Raw genomic sequence first — 20,119 nt, forward strand, 5'->3', positions numbered from 1 at the left:
TGGTTGAAATGACAGGTCGAGGTCAGTAACCACTTGTACACATTTGACTGTGGTATGTGGGCCCCCGATGGGCAGCAGTAACTCACATGCTCTCTTTGGTACAGCACCTGGCTTCAGTCCTCAGTCATGTTTCTTCTTGTCCCACTTCTCCTCTAAGCAGCATATGCTACGGCATATACTAAGCACTGTGGGGAGGGTTTAGCTCACTCAGCCATGCTAGGATACCTCCCTGGGCCAGGGGAAGGGAGGCCATCATCCAGGGGACATGGAGGTCTCTCCACACTCACCAAGGAACTCTCCCTGAAACTATCACAGACGTTTTGTAAGCAGTCTTCCTGCCTCTTCTCTTGACTAACTGCCCCCACCCCATCATTCTCCACAGAGCAACATGTTTCAATTCATTCTCTAAAGATTTTATTTCTGAAGATATAAATCCACTGTCTTATCCCTTGATGGCCCTCCACTGAAGAGAGGATAAAATGCAGACACTACCTCATGGTTTCCAGTGTGATTACTGTCTGTCTCCTCAACATCATCTCGGATCACTGTCTTACTTAGGACACTGATCTGCTTGGTTTCTTTTCCCTCAATTCCTAGGTTCCTTTACTTCTCAGGACTTGGCATGTGCTGTTTTCTTCATCTGGAACGTCCTTCTCTCCAACCTTCATCTTCCTCATCTTTTCCAATCTTCCTCCTTCCTTATCTTTTAGTCAAAATTGAAATACCACCTGCTCCGAAAGACCATGCAGTGGTGGGTTCCTTTTGGCCTATCAGCCTCCTCCGCAGCCCCTTGTTTGTTTCCTCCATGGGACTATTACTGTTGTAAATGATGTGTATGTGTATATTTGCGGCCATTTCTGCCATCAGAATGTAACCTTCCTGTGAGCTGGGACCATCTGTATCTTGTTTACTGATGTAATCCCATCATCCAGAATGGGGTTCAGTATGTAATGAATAGTACGTAATAACTCGCTAAAGAATAAATGAAGGAAAAGTAATCATGCTCTCCATGCACTCTTCTAGGTGATGAGTCACCTTTTTATGATCTCCCTCCCTTTCAGTTTAGGCTCTTAAATCCCAGTGTAAGTATGTGCCATTCCCAAGTGGGAAGAAAATGTTTACAATGTGAGTCTTCCTCCATGAAAACTCTAGGTCTAGCAGTGCTTGCTTGACTTTTCAAAACACCTAAAAATCATATTGGAATTTCATTAAAAAGTTAAGTCCCTGATTAATGTGACCATTGTGTCATCAACATGCTAAGGAGATCTTGAAGACAACACCACTCTCTTGAACATCTTGGCCACCAGTTGCTGTCTTTTATAGCAATTACCTCATCCATTCTTCTCTTTTGCCACAAGATCCCTCAGGTCTGTTTCTTACTCTGCTGTTCCCATTTCAGCGAGTTCACCTGTCCTGCACCATCAGTTCCTTGCCATTCCTGTCTGATGTTTCCATTTTAGTCCGTTTGATTTTTCTTTTCATGTTGTTTCTCCTCCTCCATAGATCTCAGTGGTCTCTACGTTATGGTCACTTGGACTTCCAGACTTTGTTCCCGTCCCTTCTCTTCTTGGCTCCTTTCATTACTTATTAGTTCCTTGATTTGACAAAAAACAATTCCATGTCTAAACCCAGTTGGCTCTTTTCCCAGTGCTGCCTGTTAGGGACATCATCTTTCCACATGTCCTGGCTACGCAGCCTTCAGCCTTTCTCTAGATCCAGATCATGTAGTGGATACTAAGTGTCTGCCATATTCTGAGCACTCTTCTTTGTGACCTTTATCAAGGTTCACATTGTCCAAATAGTCAAGAGCTGTGACTGATTGATTACGTAGTATTTGCTCAGCACCATGATTTTGGACCAAGTTCAACCCATCATCCGAGGGCAGATTTTCCTTTTCTCCATCCTGAGGCCTTTCCCTAATAAAGTGAGTATGCCCTTCTCAGATTCCAATAAATGAGAAGCTATTGGGCTTAACAAGTATTTGTTGATCACCTACTATGTGTTAGACATTGTTCTGGGTGATCAGTGGCGAACAGATAGTATAGTTGCCTGTAGATTCTAGTGAGACATGTACATATTTATAGTATGTGTGGAATATGTATATATATGAATTTGTATATATACAAATTTAAAATATATTACTATGTGCTGTTTTCTAGCTTGTAAGTAAATTGTGTCTGGCCAAAAGAGTTGTAAGTTTTTCAGGAACTTTTTTTTTTTTTAATGTTTGTGTATCACACTCCCTGGGAGAGCATTGAGTACAGAGCAGGTATTTAGTATGTTCAGCGAGTTCACTAAGAATGGAATAGAGGCATACCTCATTTCATTATGCTTAGCAGATACTGCATTTTTCAAAACAAATTGAAAATTTATGACAACTCTGCATTGAACAAATCTATTGATGCCATTTTTCCAACAGTGTATGCTCACTTTGTATTTCTATGTCACATTTTGGTAATTCTTACAACATCTCAAGCTTTTTTATTGTTACTGTATCTGTGATGATAGTCTTGTCATCAGTGATCTTTGATGTTACTATGGTAATTGTTTTGGGGTGCCACAAACTGTGGTCATAAAATGCTGTAAATCTGTGTGTGATAAATGTGTGTGTTCTGATTGCTCCACTAACCAGTTGTTCCCCTGTTTATCTTGCTGTCCTTGGCCTCCTTATTCACTGAGACACAATAATATTGAAATTAGGCCAATTAATGACTCTGCATGTTCAGGTGAATTGAAGAGTTGCAAATCTCTCACTTTAAGTCAAAAGCTAGAAATGATTAAGGTTAGTGAGGAAGGCATGTCAAAAGCTGAGATGGGTCAAAAGGTAAGCCTCCTACCCCAGTTAGCCAAGTTGTGAATACAAAGGAAAAGTTCTTGAAGGAAATTAAAAAGTGCTACTCTAGTGAGCACACAGATGATAAGGAAGTGAAACAGCTTGGTATAGGGATAGAACATCTGACATAACACTCAATGTTAAGGCATAACACTCCTTTAACCAAGATCCCAATCCAGAGCAAGATCCTAACTCTCTTTAATTCTGTTAAGGCTGAGAGAGGTGAGGAAGCTGCAGAAGAAAAGTTAGAATCTAGCAGAGATTCATTCATGAGGTGTAAGGAAAGAAACTGCCTCCATAATATGAAAGTGCAAGGTGAAGCAACAAGTCCTGATGGAGAAGCTGCAACAGGTTATCCAGAAGTTCTAGCTAAGATCACTGAAGAAGGTGACTGCACCAAACAACAGATTTTCAAGGCAGACAAAATCACCCTCTATTCGAAGATGATGCCATCTAGGACTTTCATAGCTGGCCAGGAGAAGTCAGTGCTTTGGCTTCTGAGAACATGCTGACTCTCTTGTTAGAGACTAATGCAGCTGGTGATTTTCAGTTGAAGCCAGTGCTTATTTATCATTCAAAAAATCCTAGGGCCCTTAAGAATTATACTAAATCTACTCTTCCTGTGCCTTATAAATGGGACAACAAAGTCTAGATGACAGCACATCTATTTACACCACAGTTTATTGAATATTTTAATCCCACTGTTGAGATCTACTGCTAAGGAAAAAATACTCCTTTCGAAATAGTTTTGCTCTATGACGATGCACCTGGTCATGCAAGGGCTCTGATGGAGATGTACAAGGAGATTAATGTTTTCATGGCTGCTAACATAACATCCATACTGAAGCTCTTATTATTCAAGGAATACAATTTATAAGGCTATAGCTGCCATAGATAGTGATTCTTCTGATGAACCTGGGTTAAGTAAATTAAAAACCTTTTGAAAACCTTCTCCATCAGGACTTGTTGCTTTTGAAATCTGGGTCAAGTAAATTAAAAACCTTCTAGATGCCATTGGGAACATTTGTGATTCACGGGAAGAGGTCAAAATAACATTCACAAGAGTTTGGAAGAAGTATATTCTAATCTTCATGGATGACTTTGAGGAGTTTAAAACTTCATTGGAGGAAGTCACTGTAGATGTGGTAGAAATATCAAGAAACTAGAATTAAAATGGTGCCTGAAGATGTGACTGAATTGCTGCAGTTTTATGATAAAACTTTAACAGATGAGGAGTTGCTTCTGTGGATGAGCAAAGAAAGTGATTTCTTGAGATGGAATCTTCTCCTGGTGAAGAAGTTGTGAACATTGTTGAAATAAGGAAAAGAATTAGGATATTGTGTAACTTATTTGATAAAGCAACTTCAAGGTTTGAGAGGATTGACTTTAATTTTGAAAGGTCTACTGTGAGTAAAATGCTATTAAACAGCATTGCATGCTACAAAGAAATCTTTCATGAAAGGAAGAGTCAACTGATGCTGCAAACTTCATTGCCGTCTTATTTAATTGTTACAGCCACCTCAGTCTTCATGAGCCATCACTCTGATCCATCAGCAGCCTTCAACATCGAGGCAAGACCGCCCACCAGCAAAAGGATATGACTCATCTGAGTCTCATAATCATTAGTATTTTTTGCAATAAAGTATTTTTTAAATTATTTACTTTTTAAAGATATAGCACTGTTATACACTTAGTAGATTACAGTATAGTAGTGTAAACATAACTTGCATATGCACTGAGAAACCAAAAAACTTGTATGACTCACTTTATTATGGTATGCCATTTATTGTGTTATTTGCTCTGTTGCGGTTGTTTGGAAATGAACCCTCAGTATCTTCAAGGTATGCCTTTATATAGAGAAGTACATTCAAGTGAGATGCAAAAACCTATATATCATTGCACTGATACATTGTACAATTGAATTACAGCTTTCTATGTAAATGTCCTCCTGCATTAATGGGTGACTCCCTATTATAGGGTTCAGGATACAGTGATTCACTATATAGGGATATATGACAGTTTCATTTAAAGTTCACAATGTAAACATTGCAGTATTTGTAGACCTAGAGTTGTAAGTTCAAGTATAACAATATGCATTTATAATTATATAACTGTATAACCTCAGTGCAATCATCAAAGTGAAAAATATTGAAGTATCCAGAAACTTAATAGGAATTGGAATATCAGTAATCACCATTTTATCAAGCTTCCCACACAGCAGCTGTGCAAAGCCGTTGTTGTTGCAATAAAATAGATTTATTTATTTACTTACTTAAAGACAAAGTTCATGAGAGCACACAAAGCTACATTAAATTGATTTTACATCGGAATTAAAACCATGCTAGAAGGCTTCAATGTTATGTGCTTCTGCACAGTAAGTGGGATCTGACCATACAAAGTAAAAGTGAATAGAGTTGCTCTCATGGTAAAACTGGGTATGTAAGGAAATAACTCAGAGAAGGAAACACAATGAGCAACGACAACTAAATGTATAATGTTCTTTAAAGTCTGATGTCCTTTGAAGGTCTTCAGGCGGTGACTGGTGGAGACAGTCCCATGTACCCCAGGTTGCTCACCTGCATTATTTGACCATATCAACTTTGTTTACCAAGTCCACATAAAAGATACCAGCATAGTCCTCCTGAAGCAAACGGCATTGCTCAGGAGCACTGGTGCCTTTGGGCGATACTGTAGATACCATAAGATTGTTAGCACACATAGAATCTAGAATTTAATGAGCGAACACTCTGTTCACCCAGAAAAAAAAAAAAAAAAGTTTTAATGCTATACATGTTTTAAACACTGAATCAGTGAATTCTTCCATATACATATGATTCATTGACCTAAAAATGTACCAATCCTGGGTGTTTTTACCTCACTCAAAGACAACTTGCCATCTAACCCCTCTTAGAACTAAGGGTTTTTTTGTTGGTTTGTTTTGCGTTCTTTTTGTCCTGTTTTTTTTTTGGGAGTAGGCTGAGGGTTGCTGAGAATTATTTTCTTGGAGTATTATGGATGGTGATTATAGCCTGTGACAAACAAAATAGATTAGCAAAGCAAGAACTGGCCATGAAATGTTGCGTTTCCTCCTGTGTACATCTCAGAAGACATTCTACAAAGATACTTATTTGATCAAAGGCATAAGAGATCCTTTTAAATTATGTACAAGTTTACTTGCGCATTTTATTTTAGAGTACCATGCCACATTTCTTTGTGTGAGAATACACATGATCCCAGAATTTTGGAGTGACAAGGCTATAATTGACTCTGTCTTTAGGCTTTCCTGGGAAAAAATTATCAGGACATTCTGACCCTAAAGGAAAATCACAGTTAATTAAATTATGACCATATGAAAATTCTAATTAAAGCGAAGGCAAGAGTATTTGTCAAGCCAATGTTTAAGATAATGTGGAGAAATGATATGAAAGCAGCAAAGAATATTGTGAAAATAAAGCCACTTGAAATCAATATAGGAATAATTTCATCAATGGAACAGGTTAATCTAGGTATACCTGCAATTATGGGAATTTACTGTGTGATTAAAAATGTATTTCAAATCAATGGATAAGAGAGACCTTTTTCAAGAAATTTATGTTGGGCAATTGGCCGACCATTTAGGAATATAAGACAACAACAAGATCTTCACTGCAGTCTTTATACCAAAATTAAGTCCAGAAGAACTGAAGTTCTAAAATTAAAAATTGTAATTGTGAAAGCACTAATAGAAAACATGGGCAAGTTATTTTCATAATTTTTTTACTAGAGAAGACCTTTCTTCTAAAACTGCCAACACAGAAGCCTTAGAAGAAAGAGACTACATATTTTGATTACATAAGCATTAAAAACTTCTGTATTACAAAAAAGGTCATAGATAAAATTAACAAATAATGTGACCAACTGGGGAAAAATATCTGCAGCACATAATAGCCAAGGACTTACTGCCTTAATAAGTAAAGAGTATAGCAAATTAGTAAGAAAAAAATACAAATACCCAATAAAGATATGGATGAAGGAAATTTTCAGTTTGGAATTATGTTGATATGACAAATCCAGACAGAAGGGCTTAACAAAATGAGGGCTTTTATTTTCTCGCATAAAATATCTGAAAGCAATCCAGCCATTCAGCCTGGCACACAGGCTTCATAGTGCATTTGGGGCTTAGCCTCTCTCTGTTTGGCTATCTTTAGTAGGTGGCTTTATTCTTCATGAGAACAAGATAGCTGCTCCACTTTCAGACATAAAGTCTGAAGCAGATAGCAGCAGCCAATAAAATTTGTGCTAGTCGAGTCTGCCCTTTAATAAGCTCTGCTAGAACACTTTGCCACTTAGCTAACCAGCCACAAAAGAGTTTGGGAAGCTAGGCACTTTTCTACCCCAAACAAAATTGGAGATTGCCTTACTGTAAGGAAGAAAGGGAGAATGGATAATATGTAGGCAACCAGTTGTGTATGCCACAGATGTGAAAGCAACTCACAGATAAAGAAACACAAATGGCTTGTAAACATATAGGTAATTAATTTATTCACAAATAAATGCAAATCAACACAATAGTGTGATACTACTGTTTTTCATGTATCAGATTAGTAATAATCAAAAAGTTTGCTAATACCTAGTTTTTGTAAGGCTGGCATTTCCCCATCGGGAAAATAGGTACTCTCAAACACTGTTTCTTGTGGGTGTAAATATTTTTAGAGGAAAGTTTAGGAATCTGTAGCAAATAAATGAGTATGCTGATTGATTCATCAACTCTATGTTTAGAAATATATCCTATAGATATATTCATACACGTGTGAAAGGTAAATATGTCCAGATGTTCACTGTGGCATCACTTGCAATGGCATAAAACCAAAATTGGTAACAATCTAAATGTCCCTCAATAGAATACTAAATAAAGAAGTGATGGCATCTGTGTCCAAGAGCATATTCATTGTTGAAAAGTCTAAGCTAAATTTGTGTGTGCTGAGATGGAGGATCTCTGAGCATATTGTTGAATTTAAAAAGTCAGATTGAGAAAAGTGTATAAAACATGGTCCTATTGAATGAAAAATTTTTTAAATGCCCAGATTACATGTGGATAATTTCAGAAAGGATATACAAATAACTCCCTTTTTTCTGATTAAAACTTTTTATTTGTGACTTTATTGATAAGAAGAATTGTTTTTTTAGGGCTAAGTGGCAGTGAATATAGTGCATTGAAAATTGCCTTGGTGTGGCTTTTGTCTACAAGGAACTCTTGATGGTACTTACATCTATAGATAGGCCTTGGAGTGAGACAGATGCTTTCATTTTATATTATTTTGTGGGTTTTTTGTTATCATTTTGTTGTTATTTAAAACCTACAGTGGTGGTTTCATAGTACATTTCTTAGAAGAACAGTAATTTATTGAAAATGTACTTTTTGTCATGGGATAGTCAAGATAGTTAACAACCATTAAGGATACCAACTGTTAACAATCAGCTGAATACCATCCAGCCCTCCTTTTCTTGATGTAAACTGAGGAGCATACCTGGTCATTGGGCCTAGTATCTGTATTATATAAATTGTCTATGGAGATGTATTTCTTTACTACGCTGGAAGCATTTTTGTCTCAAGCATCCGATACCTATGTTGTTTGTTCTCTTACTTGCTGGAGTTTTTCTCGAAATTTTACTTTTATCAGAGAGGCCATCCTTGACCATCCTGATTAAACAACTGTCTCCCTCCATACCTGTCAAACAACTGTGTCTCTCTTATCCTGCTTGATTTTCCCTTCTAGCATTGATTGTTTATTGATTGTCATATCATAGATGACTGGAGACCACCGATTTTGCCTTATTCGGTATTACACAGTGGTTGGCACAGAACTGATTCTTAAATATTGTGAAGTGAATTTTTATAAAATTTGAAATATTTGTTGAATGAATGTTGTACTTCTCAAATTCATGGCTTCTACTCTTAGTATTAATGTGCAAATATGCATCTATAGCACCCCACCTACTCCCACAAAGGACAGTTTGCCTTCTGCCACTATCTGGCTTTATTTTGCCCTCTTCTATTGTGTGATGCTCGTGGAGATGGAGGTCTAGCAGCTGGAAACGAGGGGAAGGAAGGTGTTCACTACATTCTCCTGCATCTAGGGGTTGGCAGGGTAGTAGATTCTGAAGGCAAAGAACTTCTTCTTACCTAAAAGTTAATCATGGAGAATGCTGGAACTAGGGCTAAAAGCCTAGGCCATTTGGCTTCCCCTCCACCGAGTCTTCAGTTTTGTGTTGGACATTCCCACTTGCTCCCTTGGTCAGCAGTTCTCCTGTCTCAACCCATCATTGTTGCTGGACGGTGGGTTTGTGGGATCCCAGGCCCCTCCACTTGCAGATGGAATGCTGGGATGGAACATTCAGAAAAACAAGATGCCTTCTGATTCTTCTTAGACTGCTTTATGAATTTCAAAATATGTTGTTTTTTCTCCTCAACTGAATTATGTCCTTGAGGACAGAGACCCTGTGTTAAACTTTTTAAAAACAGCAAAAAAACTCGTCTCATTTCTAGTACAGTATTATGTACATATACGATTGATTAAATCAAGAAGCCGAGGATTTAATTGAATTCTCAGTCTAGTTTGGTTTCTTACTCCTAATCTTTGTGGCAGAGTCAGTAAATTTATCCAAAGATTGACTATCTCTCCCATATGTATATGGTTTTATAGTTTTGATTATAGTTTAGAAGTTTGGAATTTTTTGTTCTGAAATAAGTTGACTCTTCCTATCTTTTAAATTTTGTTAGATAAGGGATTTCAGAATGGTTATTGTCCAAACTTAACTCAGTTTTCAATTCAACTCTCCTCTCCTCTCCTCTTTAAAAGTTAAGCTGGAGACCTTGAAATTCTGCTTATCACCAGAAAACGGCACACAGTGATGGTATCTGTAAGCTGAGCTGGAGGTGGATTCTAATGCCCAGCTCCCGCTTCTTCCTTGTGTTTCTGTAGGCTCATTTACCTCCATGCGCCTGAGGTTCTTTCTTTGTTTCCTTTGGCTTCTCTTCGTGAATGTAGTGAACATCATTCCACTGGGATTTTTGTAGGAGCAGCAAATGGTAGAATGCAGTTAACTTAATATATATCTTATAATAGGATGATGGAGACAATCTTGTAGACTTAAGTGCATCTTAAGAGGAAAAGTCCTTGATCTTCCAGGAAGTATAAACTGTTATCCTACTTCAATATTTAGATAGTATATTTATAATCTCTTGTTCTGGAGTTGGGGTATGTGTTTTCAGTAGGGAATATTCATCATTCCCCAGTTCTTTATTTTCTTGCTCACCTGACCTCCAAACTGTCTCTGTGTGTCAATATATTTATTTTTATCAATAGGTATGTAATTCCTCCAAGAGAGAATGGCATTCAAGTGATTTGGCACATAGGAATTAAAAAGAGAAAAGCAATGCACAGAAATGCATTGAAAGGACAGAAATTCTTTATTAAATGTAATGGGAAGGTGGAACACTAGCAGCTACCTTCTAGCTACAGAATGACTCTCTTGATAAATTCCCACGTGTTGAAGAGGAAGCTTTGTGTCAGGTTTTGCAAAAGGAACTCTGATATTTTGGCCTGTCTGGTATCAGGTAATGCTGGTTGCGTTTGTGGGTAGAGATGAATCTCTAATACTGAAAATACTCCTAACACTATACATGCACATCAGAGACTATTAATCCAGTGTGTAATTTTTCAGATGAAGGAAGAAAAGCATGGTTCAGAGAGATAAGGTGTCTTGTTCAAGAATACAGCACCAAATCTGGAACTCTGATTTCCTGGTTCCCTGGCTCTATGTTCTGTCTGTGTGTTGTGGACATCTGTGGATTTGTTTGCCTAATCCTAACTCCACTCCACTGGCCTTGTGGTTCTAGTTGATCATACCAGGGTTAACCCCTTTGGTTTTTTTCCTTTTAGATTTTATGAGCTGGCAAATTCCCCTTGCTGCTTTAGATTTTTCTATTTAGGAATCTGTTACTAGCAACCAAAATAATATGCATTCAAATTCTTGTTAACTTCTGTGTTTTAATATTCATCGTGGTCCTCCTCTCAAATTTCTTCAGTGTTTTCATCCTTAAAGATTATAGCACAAATACAATAAGTGGGTCTGTAATTTGTATATAGTCTGAATTTACAATCTAAGTGAATGTCCAGATTACATACATTTAATCACAGTGAGTGTGTCTCACCATCTGTAATTACAGTTTCATTCCATAGCAGTTACAGACTTAGGTATTTAGGGGATCTAGTTGAGATTATTATAGTGAATAAAGTTTGATCTTCTTTCTTACTTCTTTACTAATCCACTTGTTTTTTTACAGCTGCTTGCATATATGTTAATGGAATTTAGGATTGTCTTAGTTTATTAGTTTTTGTCCCCGTTTCCCTCTGTGGGTGTAGAAAGTGCTTAGGCAGTGCCCCACATGTCACTCCATGTTAATTTTTCTTTCTTTCTTTCTTTTTCTTTACTAGTAAGAGGAATAAATAATGTTTCCTTTTATATAGACACTTTAACATTTTTAACTAGGGAAATTGATACCCTGTCACCACCACCATCTAGTCAGTTGAGCACTGGTTCCAGCTGTTGTAGAAGATTAACTAGGCTGGTATAGTAATACATCTTGTTCCACATGATAGTTTTTGAAAACCAGCAAAATGCTCAATGGTCATTACCATCAATGTTACTGCTACCAAATGTTTAAATAGCATCTTAGAAACTATAAAAAGTTCATAGATAAAAATTCAGTCCTCACAACAGCCTTCAAGAAAACTTGAAAAAGCTGAAGAGTGCAATTTAAAAAGTTATATCTTAATAACACATAGTTGCTATCACCAGACTAAAACAAGGTTTTCTGTGTTAGTGTTTTTCCGGCACCATGGTGATAATATAAAAATCTTAGTATTTTCCACAAAAAATATGGAATTTTGAAATGTGCTCTAACCGTACTTTCATTAAATAATTGGACGAGCTCATACCAAATGCAACGCTGATATAAGCTTGCATAGTAGCCTGGGCCCCTGCTCGCTTTCAGAGTACTTGCGTAAAAGTGCCATTCTCTTCTTTTTTTTTTTTCCTTAGACGGAGTCTTGCTCTGTCGCCTCGCCCAGGCTGGAGTGCAGTGGCGCAATCTCGGCTCACTGCAACCTCCACCTCCCAGGTTCAAGCAGTTCTCTGCCTCAGCCTCCTGAGTAACTGGGATTACAGGTGCCCGCCACCATGCCCGGCTAATTTTTGTATTTTTACAAATAGAGACAGGGTTTCACCATCTTGGCCAGGATGGTTTTGAACTCCTGACCTCGTGATCCACCCGCCTTGGCCTCTGAAAGTGCTGGGATCATTTTCTTCTTTCTTGCCATTCTCTTTGCCACACTACAGTGATGTAGGCAGGAGTGTGTGTGTGTGTGTGTGTGTGTGTGTGTGGGAATTATTTTGATAATAACTAGGGGGCTTCAAAGGTGAATGAGATACCTTTACCCCAGAAAGTTCGGATCTGTATAAAAGGCACTGGAGCTGAAGAACACTCAGTTTATCAGGGGAAAAGGATCCAGGAAGGACAGTTCACAACCAGGGGGAAATCTTAGGGGAGTAGAGTATGGGAAGTACAAATGATGTGTAAAATAAACAGGGTGATAAGATTTGGAAGGATAAGAAAGGCTACGCCAGACTAAGGAATTTGGGCATCATTCTACAGGCAGTTGGGAGCTATTACAGGTTTTTCAGTTGTTTAATGATATGGCCTGGGATGCATATCTCTTTTTACAGTAAACTTTGAAGTCTCTGTTTCCCATGCCTCCAATGTTCCTTCCACGAACAACTCTATTAGTTCTACTTGCAGAGTATATCACAGACCCAGCTTCTGTAGATAGCCTTCACTGTCAGAAGGCTCACCCAGGCCACTGTCACCTATCAACTGGGCTGCCACAGCAGCTTAGTTGGTTGTTGCTTTTATGCTTGCCTTGCCATTACATTCTGCACAGCTAAGTAACTTTTACAAGTCCAAATAAATGTTATCACAGTCTGTGACCTGGCCCTGGCCTCTCTTAAACTCATATTCTATCCTTTCTTCCCCCTCCCTCCCTCACCTCAGAGTCTCTGCATTTGCTGGTGGATTTGCCTGGGATGGTCTTTCCTCAGATTATCACATGGTTAGCTCCTGACCAAAAGAGGCCTTCTTGCTCTTTGATGTAGACAAGGCTCAGCCCCAGTGACACTCTCCATCATTTACCGGGTTCATTTTCTTTATAACACTTACTGCTATTGGGTGGATTTCCATATTGGTTTGTGAGTTTAATACTTGTCCCCCAAGCTGCTCAACTAGATGTATACAGGGGCTTTGTTGACTTCTGTATCCCCAGTGCCTAGAAGAGTCCTGGCACTCAGTACATTTTTATTAAATTAATTAATTTAGAGATTTGAATGACTAGAGCAGAAGGCCAGATTAGAGCTGGTTGCAGGGTTTCTTGGACAATGAGAATACATTGAGGGTCTTGTCAGTGGGAATGAAGGGAGGGGGCAGGCCAAAATGAGGTCATAGGGAGAACTAAGAGATTTGACATGGTGTGAAGTGTTGACTTGTTGGAGAGGGAAGAGGTAAAGGATTTTGAGCTTAGATGAGCTATTGGAGGCCAGGAGAAGTTTCTGGATTTGGTGGTAAAAGGAACAGTTGTAGAGGTGCCATGTTTGAGTACTGTTGGGATGGAGGTTTCCAGCACACAGTTGCATTTTGAGGTTATTCAGAGATTTTTTTTGTTACGTGAGAGGCATTGCTACAAATGAAGCAAGGATCATGGCTCAGAAGATGCTGGGGGAAGCCATATTTCCTGCTCAACTATAGCTTGGCTGTAGCAAGTCATTGAACCTCTCTGAAGCTCAGGTTCTTCATCTGTAAATGATAATAAAAAATTGCATGGCAGGGTGGTTCTGAAAATTAAACTTCTCTCCCTCTTTTTTTTTTTTTTTTTTTTGCTTATCAGTATGAGAGTTTATATTTGTTTACTCTAGCGATTCACATCCTAGCTACATAGTATACTGTGATTCCATTTCATTTCTTGTACCAGTCTTATTATTTTTTTGGTACTAGTCACTCTTTCATCTCCAAACTTTCCTCAAAATCTGAAATGTTTTCTCTCAGTAATTTCAAACCAACATGTATTCAGTCAGTTTATTTTTCCCTCCCCTTAGAATTACCTTTCCTGGCCTCCTCTGACTTCATGCTCCAATTCAGTTTGCTCTCTCAGCTTGCTGCATAGCTCTGTCATCTGGAATCCCATTATCTTCTCTTGTTTTGGATCCTCTGTATCCAGATCTTATTTTCTTCCTCATTATTTACCTCACTTCTTCATTCTGTCAAGGAATATTCATCCTGTAGCTTTCTGAGAAAGAATGCATGGGAGGTAATCTCTTTGAGACTTTGTAGAGCTTTATTCCGCTTTCATACTTTATTGACCTTTTGGCTGAATATAGAATTCTAGGTTGGAAATAATTTTTCCTCAGCATTTTGAAGAGTGCCTCATAATCTTTTAGCTTCAGGTATTGCTGTTGTTGAGAAATCTGATGCCATTGTAATACCCTTGCTTTCCATGTGATCTTTTCTTCCCATTTGAAAGTTTTTAGACCCTTCTTTCCTTCCTTAGTATCTTAATATTTCATAGGGATAAATCTTCATGGGGTGCCTTTTTCATGAGTTGTACTGGGAGGTTGATGGACCTTTTCAGTTTGAACACTCATCTAAAATTCTTGGAAATGTTTTTGAATTATTTCTTAGAAATTTTACTCCTTTTATTTTTTCTAGTCTCTCTAAAACTCCTGTTATTCACATATTCGATAGTTCTGGCCTAGTCTTGTGATTTTCTTATATTTTTCACTCATTTTTTATCTGTCTTTTTAATGTTTTTTGTTGTTGTTGTTTTGTTTTACTTTTCTTCTGCTCAGTACACTTCCCCAAATTTTCCCTGTGTAACTATTTTGTTTTTTTGGTCTCTGTCTTTCCTAAAACAGAGACCTAACTAAAACAACTAATAATCCTAGATTGTCTGTACTAGTTACATATCAATGGTTTGGTATTAACTATTTAATAGTTAAATGCCAAGCTGAACTAAAATCCTTTTGTGTATGAGTCATACTTGTCATCTTGAAGCCCTCACCCTAAGGCAAGGACACGTTTTCTTGCGGGCATCTCTCAAGTAGGTCTTTAGTCTTGAGTTGGCTGGGTTGCTGGAAAGGGACTATCTATCTAGTCTCTTCTTGGAGTATATCAGTTTGATTTCTTGCATCCTGGGAGCTGGCTATTTCACTGTTTAGCATAAAGACATACCTCAGCTCCCTGTTTTCAGTGTGTAGCCTCTTTCCTGCCCTGGGCTAACCCTGATGCTCCCAAGTCTCAACTCTCTCTGGTTCACCTTCTCTAGAGAGTAAATATCCTGGCTTCTTCAGGGTTAGGGAGGAGTCACTTCCTTTTTGGAAAGGAACTGCAGTTCTGATCTCCTGTTCTAGATCAGGAGTTGGCAAAGTTTTTCTGTGAAAGAGCTAGAGAATAAAGATTATGGGCTTTGCAGCCTGTATCACGGTCTGTGTGGCATGTTGGTCCTCCTTCTCTTCCTCCTCCTCCTTTTTTTTTTCTCTTTTAAACAACCCTTTAAAAACTAAAAACAAAACAAAATGATGGCATTCTTAGCAGGACAAACTCTGATCTAGAGGATTCTTTTGGACACTGTCAACTTACCATCTTTTATTATCTCTACCCCATACCCCTGCCTTCAGAGGAACTTGAAGCCTCCAATTTCTGAACCTTTTTGCATTTTATGGCAAAACTGGTTTGGTTTCCTGTGGGTATCCTCCACTCCAATTTTCCCCTGCCTCATGAAAACTTAGGTTTCAGCTTTCGTGGGTTTGCTAGGTGAGCAACCACTTATCTGTCTTCTTACCATTTTCCAAAAGGTTGGTTTTTTCCTTGTCTGCCTCTTTCTCTGCCCTTATTGGGCTATGGCTTTTTTCTTCCTTTCCCATCAGGTCAGTAGGATTTGGGGAGGGAGGGAGAAAAATACGTGTATTTAATATAGTAAGTTTAACCAGAAGCTCCCACCAAATCCAATTTGGTTGGGTTTGATTTTTTACTACTCTCTTTGATAGTTCTTGGGTTAATTTTGCATTTGTTCTCCATGTGCTCACTTGCTATGCCAGATGTTTGAAGAAGATGTCCTTGGGGAAGAAAAATGAGGGGTTTTAAAATATAATGTTCTTGAAATGCTCACAGTGGTTCAGTGTGTGAGATCCCAAAGAGGCCCAACTCTTTCTAACCACCAGACTCTCATCATAGAAATGCAGTTTCACCCTTATTTGTGCGAACCATCAGAAGCATTTAAAAATGTTTATAATAAAGTTTGTGGCTTATTGTTTCAAATTGCATTTAAGGTAGTAAACTGAAGCTTTTGGTGGTGTGTCCCTGACACAGGGAGAGCCTGTGGTAAGTGATCCCTAAGAGCTGATCAAAGAGAGTTGTTGAGCATTTTTTCCTGTATTTGTGTTTTGGTCCTTTAATCTGGTAGCGTTTCCAATTCCATTCTGAATACAGTAATGCACATTCCCTCCCCCACTTACATCTTCCTGACAGCATGTGGCATTTTCTTTGCCAAATGGCCCCTGTTCAGACATAAACCTGCCTTTGCCATCAAGTGTATAATGAGGTATGAACAATGGTGGTTGTCAGAAAATGGGCATCTTTCAAGATCTTATTCATGCCACATTTTTGTTCTAATAATCAAGTGAAAATTGAAAATTAAAAAAGTAAAATTCACTGAAAAATGACTACTAGTCCTTTCTGCCTAGGTTCACCTTTCCTCGCCAGTGAAGATGGCGTGCTAGGCGGAGTGATTGTTCTCCGTTCGTGCAGATGTTCTGCCGAGCCTGACTCCTCCCAAAATAAGCAGACACTTCTAGGTAAGTGAGACATGTGCATTGTGTGCGTCTTTCTCTTTTATTTTATTTTTTCAAGAAAAAATGAAAATATGTATACCCTTAAGTCAATAATTTTAAACTGCGGGAGGGTCGGCATGCTTTATTGCTGTCTGAACCTCCCTGTTCTGCTGATCGTTTTCCATAGGTAAGCATGTAAAAGATGAATGTTCATTTTTAAGTACACACTTAGAGAATATATTTCAAATAAGCTTAGAACCAAGGACCTTTACTAAAGTCCAGTATTAACAACATTGGACCACATATTCGTGCCCTATCTTATTCCGCAAAGCACTTGAGGTGACCCCATAACAAGGCACACAGTAATAGAGAGAGAAGCTTCTTCCTGTTCCCATTCCCCAAAAGGAATGAGAAGCGAGTGAAGAGCTACTGGCCTAGAGGTCAGTCCTGGCTCTGTGGCTCGTTAGCCAGGACACCTTCGTGCTTCAGTCTTGCTGTTCCATGCCATTTCCTCATCTGTAAAACAAGGACGTCTGCCCTGCCCTCCTCATAAAGCTGTGCTGAGAGAGGGTCAAATGAGTGTTTTTGCAGATTTGCAGATGTCCATCCAGATGTGTGGTTTTGTTTCCAGCCAAGCACCAGTGGGATGAAACCCAGCCCACCCTCTGTTTGTGAAGGCACAGAGTTGTGGGGCGGCCGCTGACCACAGGGTTGCCTTTTTCTAATCCATCTCTCCAGAGGGGACACATTAAGAAAATCTGCATAAAGGTGACACATACACTAGCAGGGGCACCATATGTTATTTTTTTTAAGTTAACTTTTTAACTGAAGCATACGTACATTTTTAGAAAAGTGTACAAATCATAACTGCAACTGCTTGATGAATTATCACAAAGTGAACCCACCCCCCTGTAACCAGCACCCAGATTAAAAAAAAAAATAGAACTTTACCACAACCCCAGAAGCCCCCTTTTGACCCCTTCTGATCTCTACCCCCTCCAAAGTTAAACAGTATGCTGACTTGTAACACCATGGTTAGTTTTGCCTGGTTTTATTTATTATGTCAATAGAATCAGGAGTATGTATCACTTGTGTCTAGTCTTCAGTCAGTATTTAAGCTTGTTAGATTCATCCATGTTACATGCAGTAGGAGTTTGTACATTTTCATTGCAATAGCTCAGTGTACTAGTCCATTCTTGTGTTTTTTGTTGCTTTTGTTTTTTTTAATACAAGCACTATAGGTCATCCACGGGAGTTGTGGTAGTTTAACCCTTCCTGTAAATTTCCTTACAGAAAGCGTGAGTGGTGCCTGATGTATATTGTGTGATTGTTGTCAATTGCTATAGTACATGTCCCTTCGTAGTTTATGAAGTAGAAGACTGAGTGTTTTTTATGGGTATAAAAATACTTTTTCTATAGAAGCCCAAAACATTTTCATAAAATCTCTTTGTTCATTCCTCAGAGAAAAAGTACACTTTATATAAAAGGCCTTTTTCTCCACCTGGACGCTAACCACCAGCTGTATTTTTTTTTTTTTTGCCATAGTCTTTCCTTCTACCCTCTGTACGTAGTACCTAGGTTACTCCAAGGAGATGTGCTTTTTAACAGTCATGTTTTGTTAAAACAAGACAAATACTAGTTTTATTCTTTGGTATCTTAATCATTGTTGAATCCTTTGAATGTTCTTCCAGTTGGATAGTTAAACCCAACCTGGTTCGTTTTAAACATATGCGGAGGATGGACATGGGGTTTCCATAAAACCTTTACAGGGACATGGATGAAGTTGGAAACCATCATTCTCAGCAAACTTAACACAGGAACAGAAAACCAAACACCCATAACTGGGAGTTGAACAGTGAGAACACGTGGACACAGGGAGGGGAACATCACACACTGGAGCCTGTCAGGGGCTAGGAGGCTAGGGGAGGGATAGCATTAGGAGAAATACTTAATGTAGATGACAGATGGATGGGTGCAGCAAGCCCTCCATGGCACGTGTATACCTATGTAACAAACCTGCACATTCTGCACATGTATCCCGGAACTTAAAGTATAATAAAACAAACAAACAAAAAACCTCAGAAGAATAACCCTTAGTGTTTGGGCAGCGGTGGGTTGCGGGGGGCATTAAAATTGTTTCATCGATATTTCCTAAAAAGAGTATCACAGTACTCTGCTGAGCCTGGACTCTTACCTATTTGTGTTAACCCTGAAAACTGTAATGTCTTTTTGTTTGGCTTTTCATTTTTGGTGGTACAAAAATGCATATTTAAGGATAAGCCATAGTATTTTAGCTCACGTTATATAGTTTTTATTACCAATGTAGTGATTTATAAACTCTTTATTTCAAGAGGAAGCATTAAGTGTGAAGTGCCAATTTATGAAATAAGTGAAACCTTGCCGTTTGTTAACTGGAGGCGTTGATGCTTGTGAAGCTTATCTACTAAAACCTGGCGAACATAGGCTAATGTCAACTTACAGATGCTACCAATTGTGTGAACTTTCTATAACAGGTATGAATGTTAAGTATGTGGTAAGAAAATAAATTCAAACGGTATAGAAGTAGGAAACAAAGTAAATTCAAACAGTATAGAAGGACAGGAATCAAAGATGTGAAAGTCACCTTTTATACTCCATTTCCAGAGCCACCAGTCAGTCTTTGGTTCTGGTTATTCTCATGGGAAACACCCTCACTCTATAGAATGTGCTCACACATCTATTTCTTGATTAGTCAGTAACTTGTGACCCCTTGCTGTGAAAAAATTAAAAACCCAGCCCCCACCACATCCCACTTCTCTTCCTTCCTGATTTTTGTTGGAATTCTACTCTAACTGGAAATAATATTTTAAAAATTATTGCACTTCAACACACTCTTTCTTGATCCATTAACTTTATATAATGTCTATCAAACATTCCTCACCACTTCAACTATGTAAGTTGAGGGAAGTTCGTGCACTGTTTTCTGTTAGTCTGTTTTCATGCACTGTTAGTCTGTTTTCTGTTGCTTATGACAGAATACCTAAACTAACAGAATACCTGAGTGATTTGTAAAGAAAATTAATTTATTTCTTACAGTCATGGAGGCTGAGAAGTCCAAGGTCAGGGGGCTGCATGTGATGAGGGCCTTCTTGCTGGTGGGGACTCTCTGTCGAGTCCATAGGGGCACAGGACATCACATGGTGAGGCGGCTGAGTGTGCTAGCTCAGGTCTCTCTTCCTCTTCCTATAAAGCCACCAGTTCCAGTCCCATGATAACCCATTAATCTGTGAAGGTATTAATCCATTCATGAGGGCACAGTCCTCATGACCTAATCACCTTTTCAGGGTCCCACATCTTAATACTGCCATATTGGGGAATAGGTTTCAACAT

At 38.6% G+C, this 20,119-nt stretch overlaps 1 protein-coding gene across 43 annotated transcripts in view; it reads left to right on the forward strand.

The window, feature by feature from the left end:
• Positions 1-20,119, forward strand: part of TASP1 (taspase 1) — a 443,904-nt gene that overhangs the window by 195,727 nt on the left and 228,058 nt on the right. For 38 of the 43 annotated variants that reach the window (XR_012419142.1, XR_012419143.1, XR_012419138.1 and 35 more), the window contains one exon: positions 16,664-16,774. Coding sequence is in view for 23 of the 43 variants with exons in the window: in XM_065522748.2 (XP_065378820.1) it covers positions 16,664-16,774 (111 nt within the window). In the remaining 20 variants the exon portion in view is untranslated. Of the gene's footprint in view, positions 1-16,663; positions 16,775-19,101; positions 19,264-20,119 lie in introns of those variants that run through there. The other 5 variants (XR_012419134.1, XR_012419135.1, XR_012419137.1 and 2 more) reach the window with 2 other exon arrangements.

Source organism: Macaca fascicularis, chromosome 10 (genome assembly GCF_037993035.2).
Source record: "Macaca fascicularis isolate 582-1 chromosome 10, T2T-MFA8v1.1".
Classification (NCBI taxonomy): domain Eukaryota; kingdom Metazoa; phylum Chordata; class Mammalia; order Primates; family Cercopithecidae; genus Macaca; species Macaca fascicularis.